The sequence below is a fragment of the Megalobrama amblycephala genome, linkage group LG2 (assembly GCF_018812025.1).
Source record: "Megalobrama amblycephala isolate DHTTF-2021 linkage group LG2, ASM1881202v1, whole genome shotgun sequence".
Lineage (NCBI taxonomy): Eukaryota > Metazoa > Chordata > Actinopteri > Cypriniformes > Xenocyprididae > Megalobrama > Megalobrama amblycephala.
Genome location: NC_063045.1, coordinates 35347750 through 35368285, shown reverse-complemented (window position 1 = coordinate 35368285; position 20536 = coordinate 35347750). Strand labels below are relative to the sequence as shown.

At 37.6% G+C, this 20536-nt stretch overlaps 2 protein-coding genes across 5 annotated transcripts in view; both read right to left on the bottom strand.

Annotated features, from left to right (window-relative positions):
- Window positions 1-4816: 4816 nt before the first annotated feature.
- drg1 (developmentally regulated GTP binding protein 1) lies at window positions 4817-13689 on the bottom strand. The gene is made up of 9 exons (XM_048173247.1): window positions 13497-13689; window positions 13154-13277; window positions 12848-13023; window positions 10001-10070; window positions 9718-9887; window positions 8678-8808; window positions 8426-8593; window positions 7976-8098; window positions 4817-5195 (listed from the first exon to the last, which is right to left on the bottom strand). Exons 1-9 carry the CDS (start codon window positions 13533-13535, stop codon window positions 5096-5098), a joined length of 1101 nt encoding a protein of 366 aa, XP_048029204.1. The 5' UTR covers window positions 13536-13689; the 3' UTR covers window positions 4817-5095.
- Window positions 13690-17178: 3489 nt separating this feature from the next.
- kcnn2 (potassium calcium-activated channel subfamily N member 2) overlaps window positions 17179-20536 on the bottom strand; it is a 64529-nt gene continuing 61171 nt past the window's right edge. For all 4 annotated transcript variants that reach the window (XM_048173227.1, XM_048173236.1, XM_048173216.1 and 1 more), the window contains one exon: window positions 17179-19250. In XM_048173227.1, coding sequence (XP_048029184.1) covers window positions 18975-19250 — 276 coding nt within the window. In that variant the 3' untranslated portion in view covers window positions 17179-18974. The remainder of the gene's footprint in view (window positions 19251-20536) is intronic.

Here is a 20536-nt window from a genome sequence, read left to right as displayed (position 1 = left end):
AATAGTATACATATTTATTAATAGTGATGATTGCTAAGGCAAGCATTAGTATTATTGCTCATATTGAGGGTTGATCTAAACATACCTTAAATTACTTTGCTATGATGTGCTGAATGATTTTCGCCCAGTGGATGATAAAATAGGCAAAAACTAGAATAGCAACTACTTAGCATAACTGCACAGCAAAGCCCTGGCTATATCCAGCAATGTGTCAGCAAGCTTTGCAACACCAATGACATTCTATTGTAACAGTAAAAGTCTAGAGTTATATGCATATGGATATGTGTGCTGCTGTTGTTACTGTTCATCATGCACATCACACCCAGACCACTGACTTCTTCAGTATATACAGACAAAGTACATAATGGTTGTCATGGTTGCTCTTTAATTACAGCACATTTTCATTGGCTGGAATTCTCTGGTAGCTGTTATCGATGGATTGCATCCATCGTTACAAATTCTTTCATCCACATTATGATTGCAATGCATTTTTTTGACCCGCTGGACAAATCGGTTAGTGTTCAAAAGCTTCATAAGGTGCTATAAACAATGCGAGCTGCTCTCCTGTAGAGGTTGAATTTCAAAGGATTAAATAAAAGATACTTGAGCAGAGACAGATGACACAATATCCAAGCAGAGTCCATTACTTTGAAAATGACTGGAGCTGAGCTGAGCGGTGCAACCTAACATGACCTCTGATGGTAAAACAGAGTGGTTCATTCATCTGGAGACTGACTGTAAATGCTGCTCTGCAGTGAGCTCCACCCATCGTGACCTCCCTGACTACATCTAAGATTGCATTTACTCGAACAAGATTTGCATTACTAAAGCTTTTTTTGCCCAGATATTTATGTTTCAATAGTTAAAAGGGTGGCTAATGTGCAAAATTTTTTAAGGACATTTTCTAAGGATGAATGGGGATTCAGCTAGACTTGGGCAGTGCAATCGCCTTTTTCATAGAATAGAACTGAATATACTTTATTGTCCCGTGTCTGGGAAATTCATCTTGGACAACCATGACAAATGGTTTTCAAATCAATTGTTAAACAAAAGAAGAAGAAGAAGAAGAAGAAGAGCGCTACTCTGAACATTGGGGGGTTGGTTATGTGTTCCCCTGTGTGTCTATAGTTATAAATGGAAATGGAAAGGACATAAAGAAAGAAATATGTCAAACCATGGCATCAGCTTTGTTGATGAAGTGCTGGTTGGCAACAGAAGTAACACTATTTTGACCACAGTGTTACCATTTCCACTCCTTGCTTTGTTTTTCTAACTATAATGATCATGTCACACTCAACACACAAAACAACAACACAAGGGGTTTTATTCTTTAAAATACTCTTGTTTGGGACAAGAACATTACACTTGTCAGACTGTTGCACAAGGTTCTATAAATTTGGATCTAAGAGGAAATTAACAAAATGTACGAAGAAAAACAGACGAAAGTGCACACAAGTCTCCAAAGTGCTTGGCACAACCATGGACAGAAAGGGAACTGCATGGTTAGATCAAGCACAATGGTGTCCTGGGCAAAGTCAGTAGAAACTCGTTCAGGTTCTGGATCAGTCACAAAAGACAAGACGGAGAATGGTCCATGTATATTAAAATGCTGTTCAAAATCATGCAGATTACAATAAGGGATGTCTGGGAACAGGTCAAGGCTCCAATCTACGTAAGGTGGAAAGACAATCGCATAGATCACTGGTCGAAGGTAATTCAAAAAGACCATCAAAATATCAAGAAGTTGTCGTCAAGAGTGTTCTTCAGCCATCCTTCGATGTTGTATCTGTTCTCAAAAGGATTGTACTCAGGTTTCCAAAAACTGGAAATCACTGGAATTCAAGAAGATCAGTATCATAGAGGTTGTTGCAGGTGATTACCGAGAGCAAGTGTCCCACACAATGGGAGATGGGCTGAAAAGGTGTTTGTGATAGACTGCGACTAAGGATCTCTGCAAAATTAAAAAAAGGGGAAAAAAAGATTAGTCATAGGTCACGTTCTCACTGCAGAGATTCGCAGGCACCGCCCTTCCTGCGCAAAAACTGCGTCAAACCCCACCCTCTCCGAAAATCGTACACGTCCCTACTACCTATGCCAGTCGACAAAACTGTCAATTTTCTAAAATTTTAGTAAAATACTGAAATGGAACCCAAGAGAGCTCCAGAATGGTGGTTAACGAATGAGAGTGGTTTGGTAATCAAATGAGTTTGCTGTCATTCAATTGTTCAGAGGTTTTCAGAAAATCTATAGAAATAGAGTTTGTTGGACTAATGGTTGTCTTGTTAAGGGACATCAATAGATCCTTAGCTTGACTTGCCCAAATTGACTGCTCTAGGGGGCAAATAAGAATAAACTACCAATGTCGCTTTCTTTCACAGCTTGCCAATGTCATCTATCCCTCAACAATCGGACCTAAGGATAAATTCTGAACTTTTTACTACAAAATCTCTTGCAGTAACTTTTCCTATGGTATCCCAGAGTCTCTTCAAAAAAACTGCCTGGATTCTGCCCATCTATCAGGGTGGTAATCATATTACCCTCTTACTTGCCATGACCCAAGGGACATTTTAGTGGGAATGGGAAGGATGGGTGCGCTAATCAACTCTAAAGGTTGGACAACTGAACCACTTAGCATGATGAAATGGAAGGAAACAAACATTATCAAGGATGATAGTTTGGGATGTTGGTGGAGAATGGAGGGTGAGGATCAGAAAGAACAGCTGATAAAGTATGAATGGATGAAGACATTGTTTACACCTATATTCTTCAACAAGTTTCATGGTACGTTTGGTGTCTCGCTGACCCTAGAATCTATCCTTCTACAAATTTATGGCAAACATTACTTCTTACCCAGTTGGTTCAGCAGCGTATTTCACCACCCTCTTGCGCAATAACCCTTTGAAAATCTGTTACCTTGAAGTGGACTTGTCCAAAAGGCTCAAAACAAATTCCAAGAGTGCACTGAAACTGTTCTAAGGAATTGTCAGCGCTGCTCTGTAAGAAAAGAAGAACGGTTAAGGCATTCAACAACTTTGCGCATTTAGGACTCTCACCTCAATCTTGTAGAATACCATCTATAAGAGGTCTTGTAGAGGACCTTCCAACAGGTTCCTACAGAGATGGATGTCCTCAAAGCAAATCTTCATGCTGTGACCAATGTCTCTTGATCTCGGCTCAACGGAAACTAAGATCAGCTGAGGGCGAAAAGGAGCTGCTGTTCTGAGCTCGGTGTCTGGACTGGACCTGTTAGCCAGACTGAAGGCAAGTTGTCCAGGATGTCTCTCCTCCAACACCCCCCATACTCCGCCCCTCCCTCCGCCTTGCGGGGGGGTCATACAATATCACCCAGGATAGGTGGGTTGCTGAGGAGAAGTTGGGTGGTGTGGGCCAGGGTATGTGTCATTGGGAGGGGGTAGAGGGTCCAGTTCCGCAATTCATAAATATTAATACAGAGTCCTCCCTCTTGAGGAGGGGGCAAATTCTTTAATTTTGTTAGAGGGGGAAGCGCTTTATTCACTTAATGGCTTTTATTAGTGCCCGGACTTCAACTCTTTCATTAGCTAAAGTGCTGCTATAATTTACAGGGGAAAGTGCAGCAGGGGAAGATGGGTGGGGGAAGGGCGGAGCTTGATGGGTGAGCGCTGGTTCCTCTGCCATAGGCATACGTCCCTACCATCTTAAAAAATAGACTCGGATCAATGCCTGGATATGCCTCCATTTCATCTCCATGAACTCAATAACCTCACCAGAAGAAACGAATGCCAGATTTTAAGTGTTTGCTGACGCTGCGCTTTAAGTTCTCAATGATAACATACTGCATCTTTCAATTATGTTTTCTTTGAGAAAATTATTTATTGTACTGTCCGCATTAGCCATTGTTTTGTGAAAAGGGTGACTGGTATGATGCTTTATAATCAATCATTTTGAATGGAAAAAGACGGGACCCAAATAATTTGAGTGTACATAATTTAAAAAAAACAAGAACACCAACGAAGCATTCAGTGCATCTCCTTTTCTAGATATTTTGAAAAGGTAGATCATTTTGCCGTTTAATCTCAATTGATTTGAGAAATTATTTTGCACTGCCACATCTTAAAGCAGACTGACCAATAACTAAAAAGTACTTGCATTGTGAAATAGACGTAAAGATTTGTAGTCATCACAAGATGGCCTTCTATAAGGAACTTTCATGTTGTTTGTGATTACTGAATAAGCATTTTAAGAATTTGTTCTATAGAGATTCTTACAAGCACTCACAATGAGCAATTACTAGCCAATGAATATAGTACATCAATATAACTTCTTGAAAAATGTGCAATCACTATACTACTTTGTAATTTTCATGAGTAGTCCAGGTCTGAAAATCACAAATAAAGTTATCCAAAGGTACTCAGCATAAGAATCGTTTTTAATTGTGGTATTGTTGACTTTGTATTAGCTCAATTGCAAAAGCAAATAAAAAGGCTTTTTGGCTGATTAACCTTTGGAGCAGCTTGCACTCATCACACATTTATAATGTCAAATGTCCCTAGTGAGTGGGGCAATTTAAGGGCATCAGTGCTTCTGACTGGGTGTGTATCATTCCCCATTCGTTTCATCCGCTAAGTGGCCTGGTTATCCTGAGTGATTGATTGTCACAACGGGGGAGGGTATTATATGTGATCACGAGACTACTGGATTAAACCATATGAAGTGCTGGTTACTGACTAGATATCTCAGTTGATTTTGTTCATCAGGTAAACAATTCTGACAATTCAACAAAAAGACTTGAATCAAATGTTTTATCATTCATAACACTGTCACATTTAGACATCCATGGATTTTTATATTAGGGTTTTATTGAAGTTCACTTTATTTTGTAGCCCACAGATGCACTTATTCTATAACTGCATTCAAACCATTTCTGATGCCAAATCAAGCAAAATTCAAATGAAGAGACATTAATATGCCCAATGAATTTGTGTGATTTACAGTAATACTTTGTCAGAGTCAAAAAAATACCAACATTGGTGCCATGGGAACCTTCGGGGCATTTAGAAATGTCTTATTACTTCTTATTTGAAGTGTAATGATCATGCAAAGCATCAGAGTCTTTTTATTTCTTGACCAGCTGGATTACATCCTCATCTTCTAGCACATGGTCTTTTCCGACTTTCTGCGGGTTATGCTTCACTGACGACCCCCACACCAGTGCACTGCAGAGAGAAGAGAAAGAGATGATGCTAGGCACGTTTCAACACAGTAGCATTTGTTTTACAAAGACTTTTAAATCTTCCTTCATTGACAAGACACATTTTTTTTTTTTTAAAAACAGTACCAAATTAATACCAACAGGTTAGGGATGCACCGAATGTTCGGCAACCAAAATTATTCAGCCAAAAATAGCAATAAATAAATAAATAAAAACAGCACTTTCAGTGTTCAGCCAAGTAAGTGAAAAGACAGAAATAAATTTTTACTAAACAATGCCGTTTTGAAGATGCGACCAAATAGCAATCAGAGTAAAGTGAGACACGCAGGCTTTCTAAATGCAGCAAACATGTCGACAGTGTGGAGGCATTATAAAGTGTCTGAGAAAGACGCAACAAAAATGGCCGTTGGCAGACACTGTTCTGCTGAATTTCATTATCTCTGAGTCATCACTGTTTTGAAATGAGCAACTGTCAAAAAATGGGAATATTTAAATATTTAACGATTCTGGTCCTAGGTACTTGTCTGATCCATGCACAAGCACCGACAGAGAGAGACTGTTTAACGCTGCATCTCATGTCACCGATGAGAAGAGAAAGCGACTTTCACGTGAGAAAGCAGAGAAGCTACTTTCATAAAGAAGAACCTGCCACTTTTCAGGAAGAAGTAGGCTAATAAGGCCTATGTCTATGACGATTATTCATTTGTTATGGGTTCATCCACTTTTTTGCACTCTTTTCAATGCACTTTTTACTGCACTTTCTAGTTGTAGGCATACAGAGTATGATATCTGGCCAAATAAAAAAAGATTTTTATTTAAATTTATTTTAATTTATATTGTGCTTTGTTGGTATGATGTCTGCTGGAATCTTAAAAAATGTTCAGTGTTAAATAATATTCTTAAATTGTAGTTTTGTAATTGATTGTTTCTTTGAAAAGCAAGACAAAACAGTAAAAAAGCACATTTTGACTATGTAATTTATGCAATGGTGAAAAAATTGGCACAATAAATGGGAGGAAAATAATGTGAAAAACCGCATTCAGGATTCAGTCTTCGGCCAAGTGTTTCATTATATTCAGTTTTGGCTTCAGCCAAGAATTTTCATTTTGGTGCATCCCTAGTAATAAAGACTTGCTATTCTGGGGAGTCACTTGAAGTGAACAAAACAAAAAACTAAAAAGTCCTTCCCTACCGCAGTAATAGGTTCTGCCAAAATACTGTAGTTACTACCGTTACTGTTAATAGGAAATAAAAACTGTTACCAAGTACTTTACACTAATTAAATAGAAAATGAATAAAAAATAAATAAATTATATATAATAAATTAGTGTTGTCAAAAGTACCGACTTCAGTACCTATCGGTACTGAAATTTTAAAAACGTGACGCTTTGAGCGCTGTTGAGCGGATTTGTAAACATCTCTGATTGGCCATTGTGTTGACGCGCTCATTGGATATGCCTGTGATTGGCTACAATGATCAACGCGTGGGAGAATTTGAAAGCACACGGAAGTGAAAGCAGGCGTCTAACAGTGGACCGATCCGCGAAAGACGCCTGCTTTCAAACGCTCCCGTGTGTATCTGTGTAAGCGCTTAGTGAAGAGATTAATTGAATTACTATTTACAACGTTTTTACAGCTTTGATCATTGAAGCCTATCACAGACATATCCGATGAGCCGTGAAAACAAAGGCCAATCAGAGATGTTTACGAATCCACTCAACAGCGCTCAAAGCGTCACATTTTTTAAATTTTAGTACCGACTAGGTACCGAAGTCGGTACTTTTGACAACACTATAATAAATTAATAATAAACCATACATTAATAGGGGTGTCTCCTATAAACAGTGTGAGTTTTACAAAAACTGCGTTAACTATGGCATTTTGGCAAAAACTAGTTACCCTGACAAATTTTTGAAAGGCTTCTTAAACAAAAAATGTAAGAGATATAACCATATAAAATAAATTGTTACACCTTTTGTGTTCGGTCCAGTTTTGACCCAAAAGTGAACTGTGGCTTTTTGTGGATTTTTTTTTTTTGTATAGTTTTTTTTAATGCATTAGGAGCATTAAATTTGAGACTGTTGATCTGATTCTGTGTTGCAAATAACAAGTATTAAAAAAAAAATTATAAATTGCATAAGTAAATAATAAAATAAAATGTAAATTTTAGATGAAAAACCCTTACATTTTACTTGAAATACTAAAATTATTCAAACTAAAATAAAAATAAAGCTAAACAGATATATATATATATATATATATATATATATATATATATATATATATATATATAAAAAAAAATACAAATGACATAAGCACAAAAACAAATCAAAATAAAAACTGAAAATATATAAAAAAAAAATGAATTGTAAATGTTAGTAATAGTATTATAATAGTATATATAAATAACAAATTGATACTAAAACTCAAAAGAGACTAAATATAAAACAAACTAAAGGACAAGTCAAATATTAATATATCCAATTAAGAGTCAGATGCACTGGCTTTTTTCTTTTTGCAAAGGCTCTTATGCAGATTTTAGGAACAAGGTCTTCCCAACCAAAGGAAGTAACGCACTGTACACTGTAACCTTGGAACTGAGTTTAAGATACTGTGCTCATGTGTGAGAAATAAAGATAACCAGTGCTGCCATTACATCAGAGCCATTTGCTATCAGGAATTTAAATCAGATCTCAACACAAATGAACAATGACGTACAGAATTAAAAAGGAAATACATAAATGCAAATACAAGAGCTTCCTTAAACATTCTGAAGTCACTTACTATTTGAACTCTTTGATGAGGTTTTTGTGAATCTTTAAGCAGAAGTCCTCAACAGATGTCTTTCCATCTGGAAGCACTACAGGTGACGTGTAATCAGGAAGCTGTCCTTTAGGCTTTGTGTAGCTGTAAAATATATCAGTGTTATTGTTATTATTCATTCTGCTGTAGCTTTATGATACATAGTGTATATTGTAAACTTTAAAGTCTGGCAGTGAACACCAGACAATAGAACATTATGATCAATTTGTGTTCCTGTAAACTTCACACAGGGTATTTTCTCTGAAAGTGACATTTCAGAAGACAATGTGTACAGCAAATCACTTATTTTCATTTGTGCTTGCAAGGTTCTGCTCCAGAAAGCATGTAACTTTGGCCATAATTTTGACCAGCATAACTAAGCATGCAATCCCAGAATGCATTGCAACAAGGTCAGCAGAACACGTAACTCACATGCGCACTAGTTGCAGGTAGTCCCAGATCCTTTCCAACAGGTCGTCAAAGTTCCAGCGGTGGTGAGCTGAGATTGGCACGCAGTGAGGGATTTTGTAGATAACGTCCAGCTCCTCAATAGAGATCTGGTCGATTTTGTTGAGTACGTAGATGCAGGGGAGGTAAACCCTAGAGGAGAGGAAAAACATCCATGTGAGAAATCTCTTCTAAAGTGAGAATGCCTGAAGATGGAGGATGTGAATATGGTCCTACCGGTTTCCTTCCACCACGTCAATGAGGTCGTCAGCTGTAGCGTCGCTTCGTAAGGTTATATCCGCGTTGTGGATCTTATATTCAGAAAGGATGCTTTTCACAGTCTCAGAATCCAACTCACTTTGAGCACACTAAAACATAAAAGCATGATGACAATTGTAAACACAACTGATCTGATTTAAAACATTCAAAACATTTAAAGACATACAAATTATGTTCATGTTATGAAGAACTAGCCTGACTTCGTCATACTCATATTCTAGGCAGAATGTGAGTCTGATACTGCTCCATTGCACTTGAATTATGGGGCGTGTCTTAACCGAACCAGTAAAAAAAAAAAAAACTCTGCACTCAATTGGATAGACCTACAACCAATCAGAGCAACGCAGTAAGTGACGTATGTTGAACTTGTACTTAAACTTTTGCCGAATCCCGTTGGAAGGACGGCAAACACATCTTTCCCATCGACAAATGCCTTGATTGCGGTTCTTTGTTCGTCTTTTAAAATGAATGCGCTGTCGATTTCTTTTATTACAGACGTGATAGCGGAATCTAAACATCTTACTTCTCCAGCTGCAGTCAACCAATTCAACCCAAGCGCTCTTTGATGACGTGGGTGGTTACGTAACCGCAGATAGCCTGTCCATCATCGATTAAAGCCCGCCCTGGCAATTTGATTGGCTCGGCCTTCTGGGAGCCGAGCATAATTACTCCACAATGGATCGAGTCCAGACCGAACTTCCCGTCCAAAAAATGTTGTGGGCGGGGTTCGGGCTGGCACCCAGGCTAATGAAGAACCGTTTAAAATCGGCATGAAACCAAAATTGGTTTTCGTCTCTATTGTGATGTATATACGGGTGAAAAGGCTTCTCAAAGAGTGGAAAATTGTTATTGGAGGGAAGAGGTTATTTTTATAATGTAAAAAAAATGATGTGCAAGGATAAATCATTTACAATAGACACTGCAATATTCCATTATAAATAATATTTTTATATACTTTTATAAATGTATGCAATATTAATGGCACACTGAAGTCGTACAGTAGCTGTGAAGTTGATTCCACCCTTGTCTTTCTTCTTGAAGCCAATATTTGGTGGTTTCTTGTTAAGCCGGATACCAAAACCTTCCAACTCATGTTCAATGAGCTTCTTGTGTCCAAGAGGCTTTAGAACGTCCAAGACGATCAGGATGAGGTTGCAAGTGCGAGCAACTGTTGGAAGGAGGCAAGATTAGGGAACGCTAAGATCAGAGAAGCACACTTAAAAGACAAAAGTGCACTGAAAGTGTCATCAAATAAGAGTCTGTAGATTAATGGTTTGTTACCAGCAATGACTTGTCGTCCTCTGCCCTTGCCATCTTTGGCCCCCTCAATGATACCTGGGAGATCCAGGAGCTAATAAAACAAATAAAAATGGTCAAACTTGAATGTTTTATTTGTTTTAGTCATTTAGCAAAACTGTGAAGCCAAAAAGGAAAGGGCCTCAATAAACTATTTTCACAGAACACTAGGGCTGGGTTGAAAATATTGATTTCTCGATTTTAAACTCTCATTCTAATGAACCAACATTTATTCTTAAATCCTAAGAACCAATCTTTTAGTCTTGTGCTTTGTTACTTTAATTTGAAACAATGTCTTAGCTTTCAAATGCTGTCAATTTTATTATGGAATTCAAACAATAAATATCAAACAATTGGTGTTCTTTTTATATGGCGTACAGCCGCCTCTTCCTCTTTACTATTAGTTATGAACATCAGAAGGTGTTTTGAAAATTGGGCTGGGTATTGACACAATTTTTACGATTCGATTCGATTTCTATTCACATGCTTGCGATTCGATTACAATTTCGATTCAATTTGATATAGATTATTTGGGATGTAGTATATCAGTTACAGTACATGGCAAATTTTCTAGAGGAAAAAAAAAATCTCTCAACTAATGCTGTAAACTACACATGGGAGTCAGTTGGTACTATAATATTGAAGGTTTAAATTAACTTATTTATATACAAACACAAATTACACTCAATTATGTTTTTTTATAATAAAAGAAGTTTAGAATTACATAATCATATTTCTACTCCAATTCGTTTTTTTTTTTTTTTTTTATATAAACATTTAAATCATGGCTGTCATATCTGATTTATTCAAACATGCATCAAATATTGAAGACCATAATAATGAATATGTAACAGTGCATAGCTATATTTATCAGAATGCTGCTATCTAGAGTTCACTTTTCTAGCTGACTAATGAGTTTATGGTCACCGAATATGTTTTTCTGAGGTAAATGTGACATTACATGACATTGTTTACAAGCTGTTATATTGACGTCTTTCTGAGGTTGAAACACTGATTGAAACACGAGACACAATATGGATTTCGGAAAGTTGTATACTGTATATTTTAACATACCTTCAGATGTTTATTCATGTTTATTTCACGCTGTAACTAGTATTAAAGCGGAGGAGAGGATCAGTTCACATGAGCTCGCGCTGCCGCTTCTCTTTAACTGAGACGCTAATGCCAACTGTCAAGTCACATTAAACAGCGCCAAAATGGTATTTCTTTTTTTAATCTCACAATAAGATGGATGTCATTTGAAACCCGAGACTTTGCCTAATATCAAAAGTAACAAAACACAAAGATTATTGCGATTTATTGGATGGGAGGCGTGCTACATGTTCTGTTCATTCATCAACTGAAAACAGACTAGACCAGTGCTTCCCACACATAGTCTATACTTGGGCGGGCCGCCGAGGTATATTAACCGCCGCCCAAGTATATCTCTATATCAGAGACGCGCTGGATATTTCACAAAGAGCGCTGCATGTTGCAAAGTTACAAGGCAGCGCTCGTTCTACAAGCTCGCGCAACAGCGCTTCAGACTGCTTCAAAGTGATTCTCAATCAATGAAAAGCGCTGATTTATGCAAGCGATTGCTAATGAACTCAAGTTGATGAATTATTACAATGTCTACTTTATGACCTTTATATAAATTGTTTTAGACGATTGTAAGAATCTGAAGGATCAGCCTGAAGTTGTGTATACATTTCAAAATAAGAGTCCTGGTTTATTTCGGGCTTGTTTATAATTAAAAGTCACACACTATATTTTTTTCTTTTTCTTTTGGGCATTATTGGTATTTTGGTTACACAATAAATTGTATTTAATTTGATTTCCATTTAATTCATAGTAAATTATTGTAGTCTCCACCACAGGAAGAAAAGACTAAGAACATTATTTGACACACATATTATTCATTATATAAATTTTACTAGTAAAATCTGTGTCCCATTCACTGAGAGAGACACTATATGACAGCAAGGAGAACATAGGAAAAGGAGAACCATTTAAATGCTGTAATTTTGCATAATTTACAATGCATAATATTAGTATATAATTAAATGTAATAGTATGCCATGTAATTAAAATTAATTTCAATAAATAAAAATACTGTTAAAAAAAAAAATGTAGTAGACCATTTTTGTGCCGTGGGTAATAGGAGGATTTTTCACCCGACTACCACCGCAAGTATATTTCAAACCTGTGGGAAGCACTGTAGACTAATTGATTCTTAGGATTTAGGAATCGATATCAGTCGTAAAAATGAGAATTGATTAAAATCGAGAAATCGATATTGTTTACCCGGCCCTACTGAAAAACACAGTACAACTTACTGAAATGTATCATGTCTCATGTAATCACTAAATCAATGTTTTAACTGTGGAAAGATGTCAGCTTGTAAACAATTAATGATTGTAGCTCAATAGTTAGCTTGAAAAATTAACACTAGAGAGGAACATTTTTTTGAAATATATGCGCTTATATTTCAAAAAAGTAGAAACAATTTTATCACTAAAAAGTTATTATAAAACCTGCCTTATGCGCAATGTAAATGTTTGTATACAAATCAGTTAATTAATTTTTGCATTAATATTATAATATACAAAATGATGGTTCCCTGTATAGTACAAGCATTAGTTGAGAGACTTTTTTTTCCTTGAGAATAATTAGCATGTACTGTACCTAATGTACATTCAAATGAATTAATACAGAATCCGATTGAGATCGAAATCGAATCAAGAAATTTGTGTCAATACCCAGCCCTACAGAACACACTATTACAATCACTCTGCCTGGTGTATGATGCACTAGTCTAAAGAGTTTTACCTGAATTTTAGCTCCTTTATAGCGGATCACTCCTGGTACTGTTGTCAGTGTGGTGAACTCATAGGCAGCTACCTCAGAATACACACCAGCCAAGTTACTCAGAAGAGTGGATTTGCCCACTGATGGGAAGCCCACAAAACCTATACGGGCATCACCAGTTTTTGCCACATCAAAACCTGAGGGGAAAACACAAAGTGATAACAGACCACCATTTAATCACTCAGGACCTCCTTATAAAAACAGGTGCGTGAAGCGCTTTAAACAAGATATTGTAACATGTGTATGTGATGATGGAACAGCACCGACCCTCTCCAGTGCCTCCTCCGCTGCCTCCTTTAGGAGTGATGAGTTCCCTCCTCAGTTTGGCTAATCTAGCCTTCAGCAGGCCCAGATGATGAGCTGTGGCCTTATTCTTCTGAGTACGAGCCATCTGCAGCACACAGTCAGTTCATGAAACCGCACAGAGTTACAATGACAATGTCAAGACAACAACAGACTTTCCTAGCTTTTACCATTATGTAAGATTTAACAGACTGGATTATTTAATCTCAGGTTCATTTATGAAATGCAGTAGGATTCTCTATTGAATGGGTTTGGCGCTAAAGTGCTAACGGCTATACTTCACACATTACTGTAAATGTCAACCCACCTCGTTCTCGATTTCGGCTATCTTGGCGAGTAAACTCATTTTGGCGTTGGTCCTTTCAAAGTCGTTACTTGAAAAATAAAAAGTTGATGTTACTTAATTAGTTAAGCAGCTTGTTGGCTCAAAAGCACACCGTTGACATGCTTTGCCATGAGTTAATGCCACGCTCTGTTCTCGCGATATTTTGCCTCTTCCCGTGCCTGACAAAAGGGCTCCACCTACTGGAAAAGAGTGAATACTCCCAGTCAGTAGTGTTGCCAACTTAGCTATTTTGTTGCTACATTTAGGAATTTTTCAGACTACCCTAGCAACTTCTTTTCCAAAAAGCACCTATTAATAAATTTAGCTATTTTTATAATGCATTTGGCAACTTTTGAAAAGTGACTCAATTAAAAAGGCACATATTTTCATCTAAATTACACAATAAGTGGAAACCATTAAACAGCTAGCCAGCACATCAGTCAATATATAAATATAAATACATGTTATTAGCTTGTACCTATTGTTGTTCAGTTAGGTACACTGTAAGAAAACAATTGTAGAAAAACAAAAAAGGTATTGGTAATTTTCTGCCAGGACATTATCTGTTAAGTTGCAACCCTGTGTAACCCCTAAAACAAAATACAATCTGTAATTTTAAACACAAGTAAAACACCTGTGAAAAAATCAATAATTCCTTGACACAGTACATTGTGCCCTATTTTTAAAGACTTTTCTTAAAGTGTAGTACACTAACTACCAATACTGCTTAAAACTATATTTTTTTCAAAATGTGTAGTTTTATAGTTAATAAGAAAATAGGCCTGCATAAAATGTAAAATTGTTAAAAAATGTGTAACTGTTCAATAATTCAACGTTGTATTAAAAATATCTGATCATGAAGATGTTTATATTACTTTTACAATTAAAATATAGGCTGTTTATATTCATCACGCAATGAAATCACAACATCATTTAGCAACAAATCGACCCTCCTTTAGCAACTTCCCCTGAAATTTACTTAGCAACTTCTTCCACTTTTCCAGAGAAATTAGTGAAGATGCTATTATAGATATTTTGGAATACCAAGCATAAATGTAAAGACAGACAGATACTGAAAAAGGTGTTCAGTCTTTGTGACAACAAGGCTCTGCTACTGCCTTTAGGCTCACCTGGGAAACTCGCTCCTCCGAGTTGGGCGTTCGTATTACGATGTCACGCTTTCAAATCGGAAACATTAACAAAGCAAATATTGTGAACAATAAACCCAAATAACTATGTGAATTCTAGACTGTAGGTGAACGGAAACTACAAGAAATATAATTGCATTTCCATTTGCATAATAACAGAAAAAAATCCAAGAAAATGTTTCTAAGACTTTCCAAGAGAGAAAATATATCAAAAGATTGATTTTGTTGATCAGAAGAAAGATGTAGGCCTAAAATTTGCCGTCACTCCCTCAGTAATATTAGATATAGGCTACACTTACGTAACAGAGTTCTGTAATTTGACGCCAAGGTAATATAACACAACGTATAGTGTTATAAATGTACATTTTAAATGTTAAACTATAAAATATCTTAGCCAATTAGAAAACTTAGAGGCTGCTCTCCAATAATAGCGTGAGAGCTTGGGAGGCAGGACTACCTTGGCAGACGAGCGCTTGAGAAAACTGTATGGAAAGAGACACTTGTCCGCAACCTGAAAAAAAAAACCTGCTTCACCAGGCAGGCTTATCAGTAATGTGCTTACTTTATTTATTTATTTTTATTTTATTCAACTTATGATTTAGGTTCTACCTAGAATTATTTATTTATATACTGCAGTTTTTTTCTTTGATAACGAATCATAAAAATGTATTATACATTATATTGCCAAAGGTTTTGGGACGCCTGCCTTTACGTGCACATGAACTTTAATGACATCTCATTTTTAATCCGTAGGGTTTAATATAGAGTTGGCCCGCCCTTTGCAGCTATAACAGCCTCTACTCTTCTGGGAAGGCTTTCCACAAGTTTTAGGAGTGTGTTTGTGGTAATTTTTGACCATTCTTTTAGAAGCGCATTTGTGAGGTCAGGCAGTGATGTTGGCGAGAAGGCCTGGCTCACAGTCTTTGCTCTAATTCATCCCAAAGGTGTTCTATCGGGTTGAGGTCAGGACTCTGTGCAGGCCAGTCAAGTTCCTCCACACCAAACTCGCTCATCCATGTCTTTATGGTCCTTGCTTTGTGCACTGGTGCGCAGTCATGTTGGAACAGGAAGGGGCCATCCCCAAAAGTTGGGAGCATGAAACTGTCCTAAATCTCTTGGTATGCTGAAGCATTAAGAGTTCCTTTCACTGGAACTAAGGGTTCAAGCCCAACCCCTGAAAAACAACCCCACACCATATTCCCCCCTCCACCAAATTTTACACTTGGCACAATGCAGTCAGGCAAGTACTGTTCTCCTAGCAACTACCAAACCTAGACTTGTCCATCGGATTGCCAGATAGAGAAGTGTGATTCGTCACTCCAGAGAACATGTCCCCACTGCTCTAGAGTCCAGTGGTGGCGTGCTTTACACCAGTGGTTCCCAAACCTGTCCTGGAGGACCCCCAGCCCTGCACATTTTGGATGCCATCTAACACACCTGATTCAACTCATCAGCTCATTAGTAGAGACTGCAAGACCTGAAGTAGGTGTGACAAATAAGGGCAACATACAAAATGTGCAGTGCTGGGGGTCCTTCAGGACAGATTGTGAACCACTGCTTTACACCACTGCATCCGACGCTTTGCATTGCACTTGGTGATTTGGCTTGGATGCAGCTGCTCGGCCATGGAAACCCATTCCATGAAACTCTCTACGCACTGTTCTTGAGCTAATCTGAAGGCCACAAGACGTTTGGAGGTCTGTAGCTATTGACTCTGCAGAAAGTTGGCAACTTCTGCACACTGTGCGCCTCAGCATGCGCTGACCCCGCTCTGTGATTTTACGTGGCCTACCACTTCGTGGCTGAGTTTCTGTTGTTCCCAGTTGCTTCCACTTTGTTATGATACCACTAACAGTTGATCGTGGAATATTTAGTAGTGAAGAAATTTCATGAATGGACTTATTGCACAGGTGGCAACCCACGCTTGAATTCACTGAGCTCCTGAGAGCAACCCACTCTTTCACAAACGTTTGTAGAAGCAGCCTCATGCCTAGGTGCTTGATTTTATACACCTGTGGCCATGGAAGTGATTGGAACACCTGAATTCAGTGATTTGGAGGAGTGTCCCAATACTTTTGGCAATAGTGTATATTAGAAATGATATAATATATATTATACTGATTGTTTCAAGGGCTTAACAAGGTAAAATATAAATAATTCACAATAGCATCTCCATGTTACTGCCATGTGACTAATCACAGAAAGAAATATGCCACTTTTTTAAAATGAGCCTACCAACAGGTTATTTCCTATTGAGGACGTTGGCATTAATTGGAGGATTATTCTCATTCTAGAAAGTAATTGACTGGGAGGGAAAACTGTATACGCCCCTGAGTACAAGATGAGTAGTCAGTATTTTTTGTTCTGTTTTTCAGAAGAGAAGGATATTTTACATTTTACAGCCTGTATCTGCCAACCATTATATATCACATAGACAGCTTCATAGCTTAGCTAACACGACATAGCCAAGGGACTACTTCATGAAACATATAAAACATCAATGCTCAAACACACACTTTTCTGTTAAATAGTTTTGTTTTATTGTTTATATTCATTTTGCATACAGTATTTAATCACTCATAGTTTCTATGTTGGTGAAATTGCTGGATCCACCATCATTTCGTTAGGTTCTCTAACCCCTTAATGACATTACACTCTGGGATGTGTTGTTGCTGGGCCAGGTTATGAAATGCACCAATATATCCAACATGAACCCATCATATATCTTTAGAATCTAAAGTGCACAGATCTATCAATAACATGCTATCAATAAATGATAGTAAAGTACGGTGAACCGGTCATATTCTCTTCTACAATAAAGTCTTGCAGTAATCAATTCTTTGCATCAGACAGACATTTGTGTTCACATTCAGAGTGGTGTGAGACCGATTTACTGGAAAATAAGCATGAAAGTCCTTTATTTTGATTTGTGCTGTGGATTTGTTTAACCTTTAACACCAGTCTGAAAAAACAGAGGCTGAATTCACAGGATATGCCAGAGGGCCATCCCAGAGAAATCCATTACAGTACTGTGGTACGGTTCAGCTTACTGGGAAATCGTAAGGTTTTCCAGAGGACCATCCATTTCCCTACTTTATGCCCATTTTGAAAGCTTTGGTTCTACATTCCACTTACACACTCAAACACAGTTCTTTACTACACATCCTTCGAGAAAGACATACGCATTTGGAGGTGTGCTTGTCCTCATTAATATACAAAAATAGGCATTTCCAAACATATACAAGATAGTTGCTGCTCTTAAACAGATCTACAAATAGATCTATAAATAGCATCCAGTAGATCTCTTCTCGTTTTGAAGACTGCTTAAGTGTAGAGCACACAGTGAACCGAGAGAGTTTCCTCTCAGCTATTCCATAGAGATACGTCAATTGCCATTGGTACTAATGGAGAGTTTGAAACGTTGGTGCAATAACAGCAGCGATCTAACATCTACATTGTAAGCACAGTCATTTCAGTTGAGGTCTCATTGCTGTCCTTGCCGTAGCCTACACAATCATTATCGTTGTACATTCTGGCCATTATCGTATGACTAAAGGTGTCTTTTTATTTGAATGAGCAACATAAATTCCTATTATAGTCAGTAAGCATTGAAGTGCAATGATAAAAAGTGCAAGTATAGATTCAGATGCATTCATTTTGAGAGGAGTAAATTGTTCGCAACATGGCCCCCGGAATAGTCACTTTTAGAGGCCTTACAACAGAAGAACACTACAGCTGATGCCGTTTCTAACCTAAAAGATATATGCTTTCCTTTGAGAGTGTAAATCTAGGGTTTTCGCTATTTGGACAGGAGGGGGAAGCATTCCTCATCTGCCCATCTTGGGAGCAGACATGCTATTAGTTCCTCAATAAAGAGTTATTAACGCCTGTTGATTCAAGGAACAGGTCAGGTCTCATTCACATACGCAGAGACAGACAATTCGGTAGGAAGCACTAGTCGGGCACCATTCAGTGCCGTTTGAGGTCATCACATTGCTTTCCTGAATTAAGTCCCCCAGAAGGACTTGCTCACCTGATCTTTCCATCATTAGTTACTGAGAAAAGTCTCTCTGTGATCCTGTCAACAGAGAAACAGCATCATTTATTGATGTAAAAAAAACGAAACAAAAAACAAATAGACAAGATATGTGTGGAAGTTATCCATTTCAAACGCATTATCCCCCGTAACCTCTGATGGAGTCATCAGAATTTGGATAATACTTTATTGAAACCATAAGGCTTTACAGTAAAATGCAACTTGGCCATATGATGGCGAAAGTCTTCTCCGGAGATGCCGGCTGGGCTGGCAGCTCTAGCTGCTCTCGGAAGAAGTGGGCGGCGCGGTGGAAGACGATCGGCGCCGGGAGACGGACTGCGAGCGTTCGTTGCTGTGTTTGTCGTATGGCTGGAGTTGCACCTCCAGGAAGTCCCGGTGTTGCTGGCTGATCACCTGACTGATGAGGCCTGGAAGCGCCTGTAAGTTGCTGAGCAATGTCTCCAGTTTGGTCTCCAGCAACGCAATCCTCTTTTCCATGTCCTCGCCTCGCTCGTTCAGGTCCGAGACCAGGTCGTACATGATGTTTTGAGTCTGAGATGAAGCCAGGAAAATGTTATAATTAACAGAGATTCATAAATGATTGGTCGAATAGCCTGGTGTTATAAGACTAGAGCTGTGTGGTCGGTATTTTCAATTGATAACAATGCTAAAATACAACTTTTAATGGGATAGTTCACCCAAAAATGAAAATTCTGTCATCATTTACTCACTCTCAAGTTGTTCCAAACCTTTCTTTGTTCTTCTGTTGAAAACAAAGGAAGATATTTTGAAGAAGGTTTGTATCCAGGACACTTTGGGGTACCATTGACTTCCATAGTAGACTAAATAAATACGGAAGTCAATGGTGCCCCAGAACTGTTCAGTTTCCCACATTCTTCAAAATATCTCAGGTACAAACTCATACAGGTTTGGAACAACTTGAAGGTGAGTAAATAATGACAGAATTTTCCTTTAACTGCGAGGAAATGCTTGCTATTTGCTCACGCAAAGGTGTGGAGAATGCCGATGATCATATTGACAGATATTTTTTAAAGATTTTCACTCTTTTGCCAATATTTTTTAAAATCGATACTCAGACAATAATCGGTCTGACCAATGTTTACCAATATTCAAAAAAGCTGTTTTTTAAAAAAGTGCAAATATCAATCAAACCAATTATCGGCCTCTGCACCTTAGCAATTCATACTGCTTAATCTTTTAAAAATATTGGGTCAAAAGATAAATGGCAACGTTTGGTGTGTGTGTGTGTGTGTGTGTGTGGGTGGGGGGGGAGAGAGACAAAGTAAGGTATTTAATGTGTTTTTTACACATCTTTTTTTTTTTTTTTTCTAATAGCCATTTTGTCTCAAATTATAAATGTGTAACAGTAATTAATAATAATTAGCAATTCAAAATGCATATTATGTCTGTTGTAGTCTCATTTAGCTCATTTAGTTATGTCAAAAAGCAAAAATAAAACAATAATAAAAACCCAGCATACTGGTTTTCATACACTTAAAAAAATAAATCGCTATCAGTCATAAAAAAGCCATATCTCTACTAAGGTGGTCTCTCTATTTTTAGCACATTATTATGTGGTTGCTAGGGAGTTCTTTGTAGTTGCTAGTACAGTATTCTGGGTGGATACAAAAGAGTATAACACTGATGATCTGGTCTCTAGATATGGCTCAGCTCTCTCCTTTACTTTAATTCAGTGTGTTTTTTTCTCCCGTTTTATTGTCCACCAGGTAAAACTCATAAGGCTGATATCTATAAAATAGATAACAGCACACCTTTTCTCAAAAAGCCACATGATTTGAATCACTAATCATGTCTGT

What these genes read in the sequence shown, in the direction of transcription:
- drg1 (XM_048173247.1), bottom strand. Translation starts at nt 13,535, where the DNA reads ATGAGTTTACTCGCCAAGATAGCCGAAATCGAGAACGAG. An exon ending in CGGAGGAGGCACTGGAGAGG is followed by an intron (nt 13,024 to 13,153) that starts GTCGGTGCTGTT and finishes TTTTCCCCTCAG; the next exon opens with GTTTTGATGTGGCAAAAACT. An exon ending in CTCATCAAAGAGTTCAAATA is followed by an intron (nt 5,196 to 7,975) that starts GTAAGTGACTTC and finishes TTCTCTCTGCAG; the next exon opens with TGCACTGGTGTGGGGGTCGT.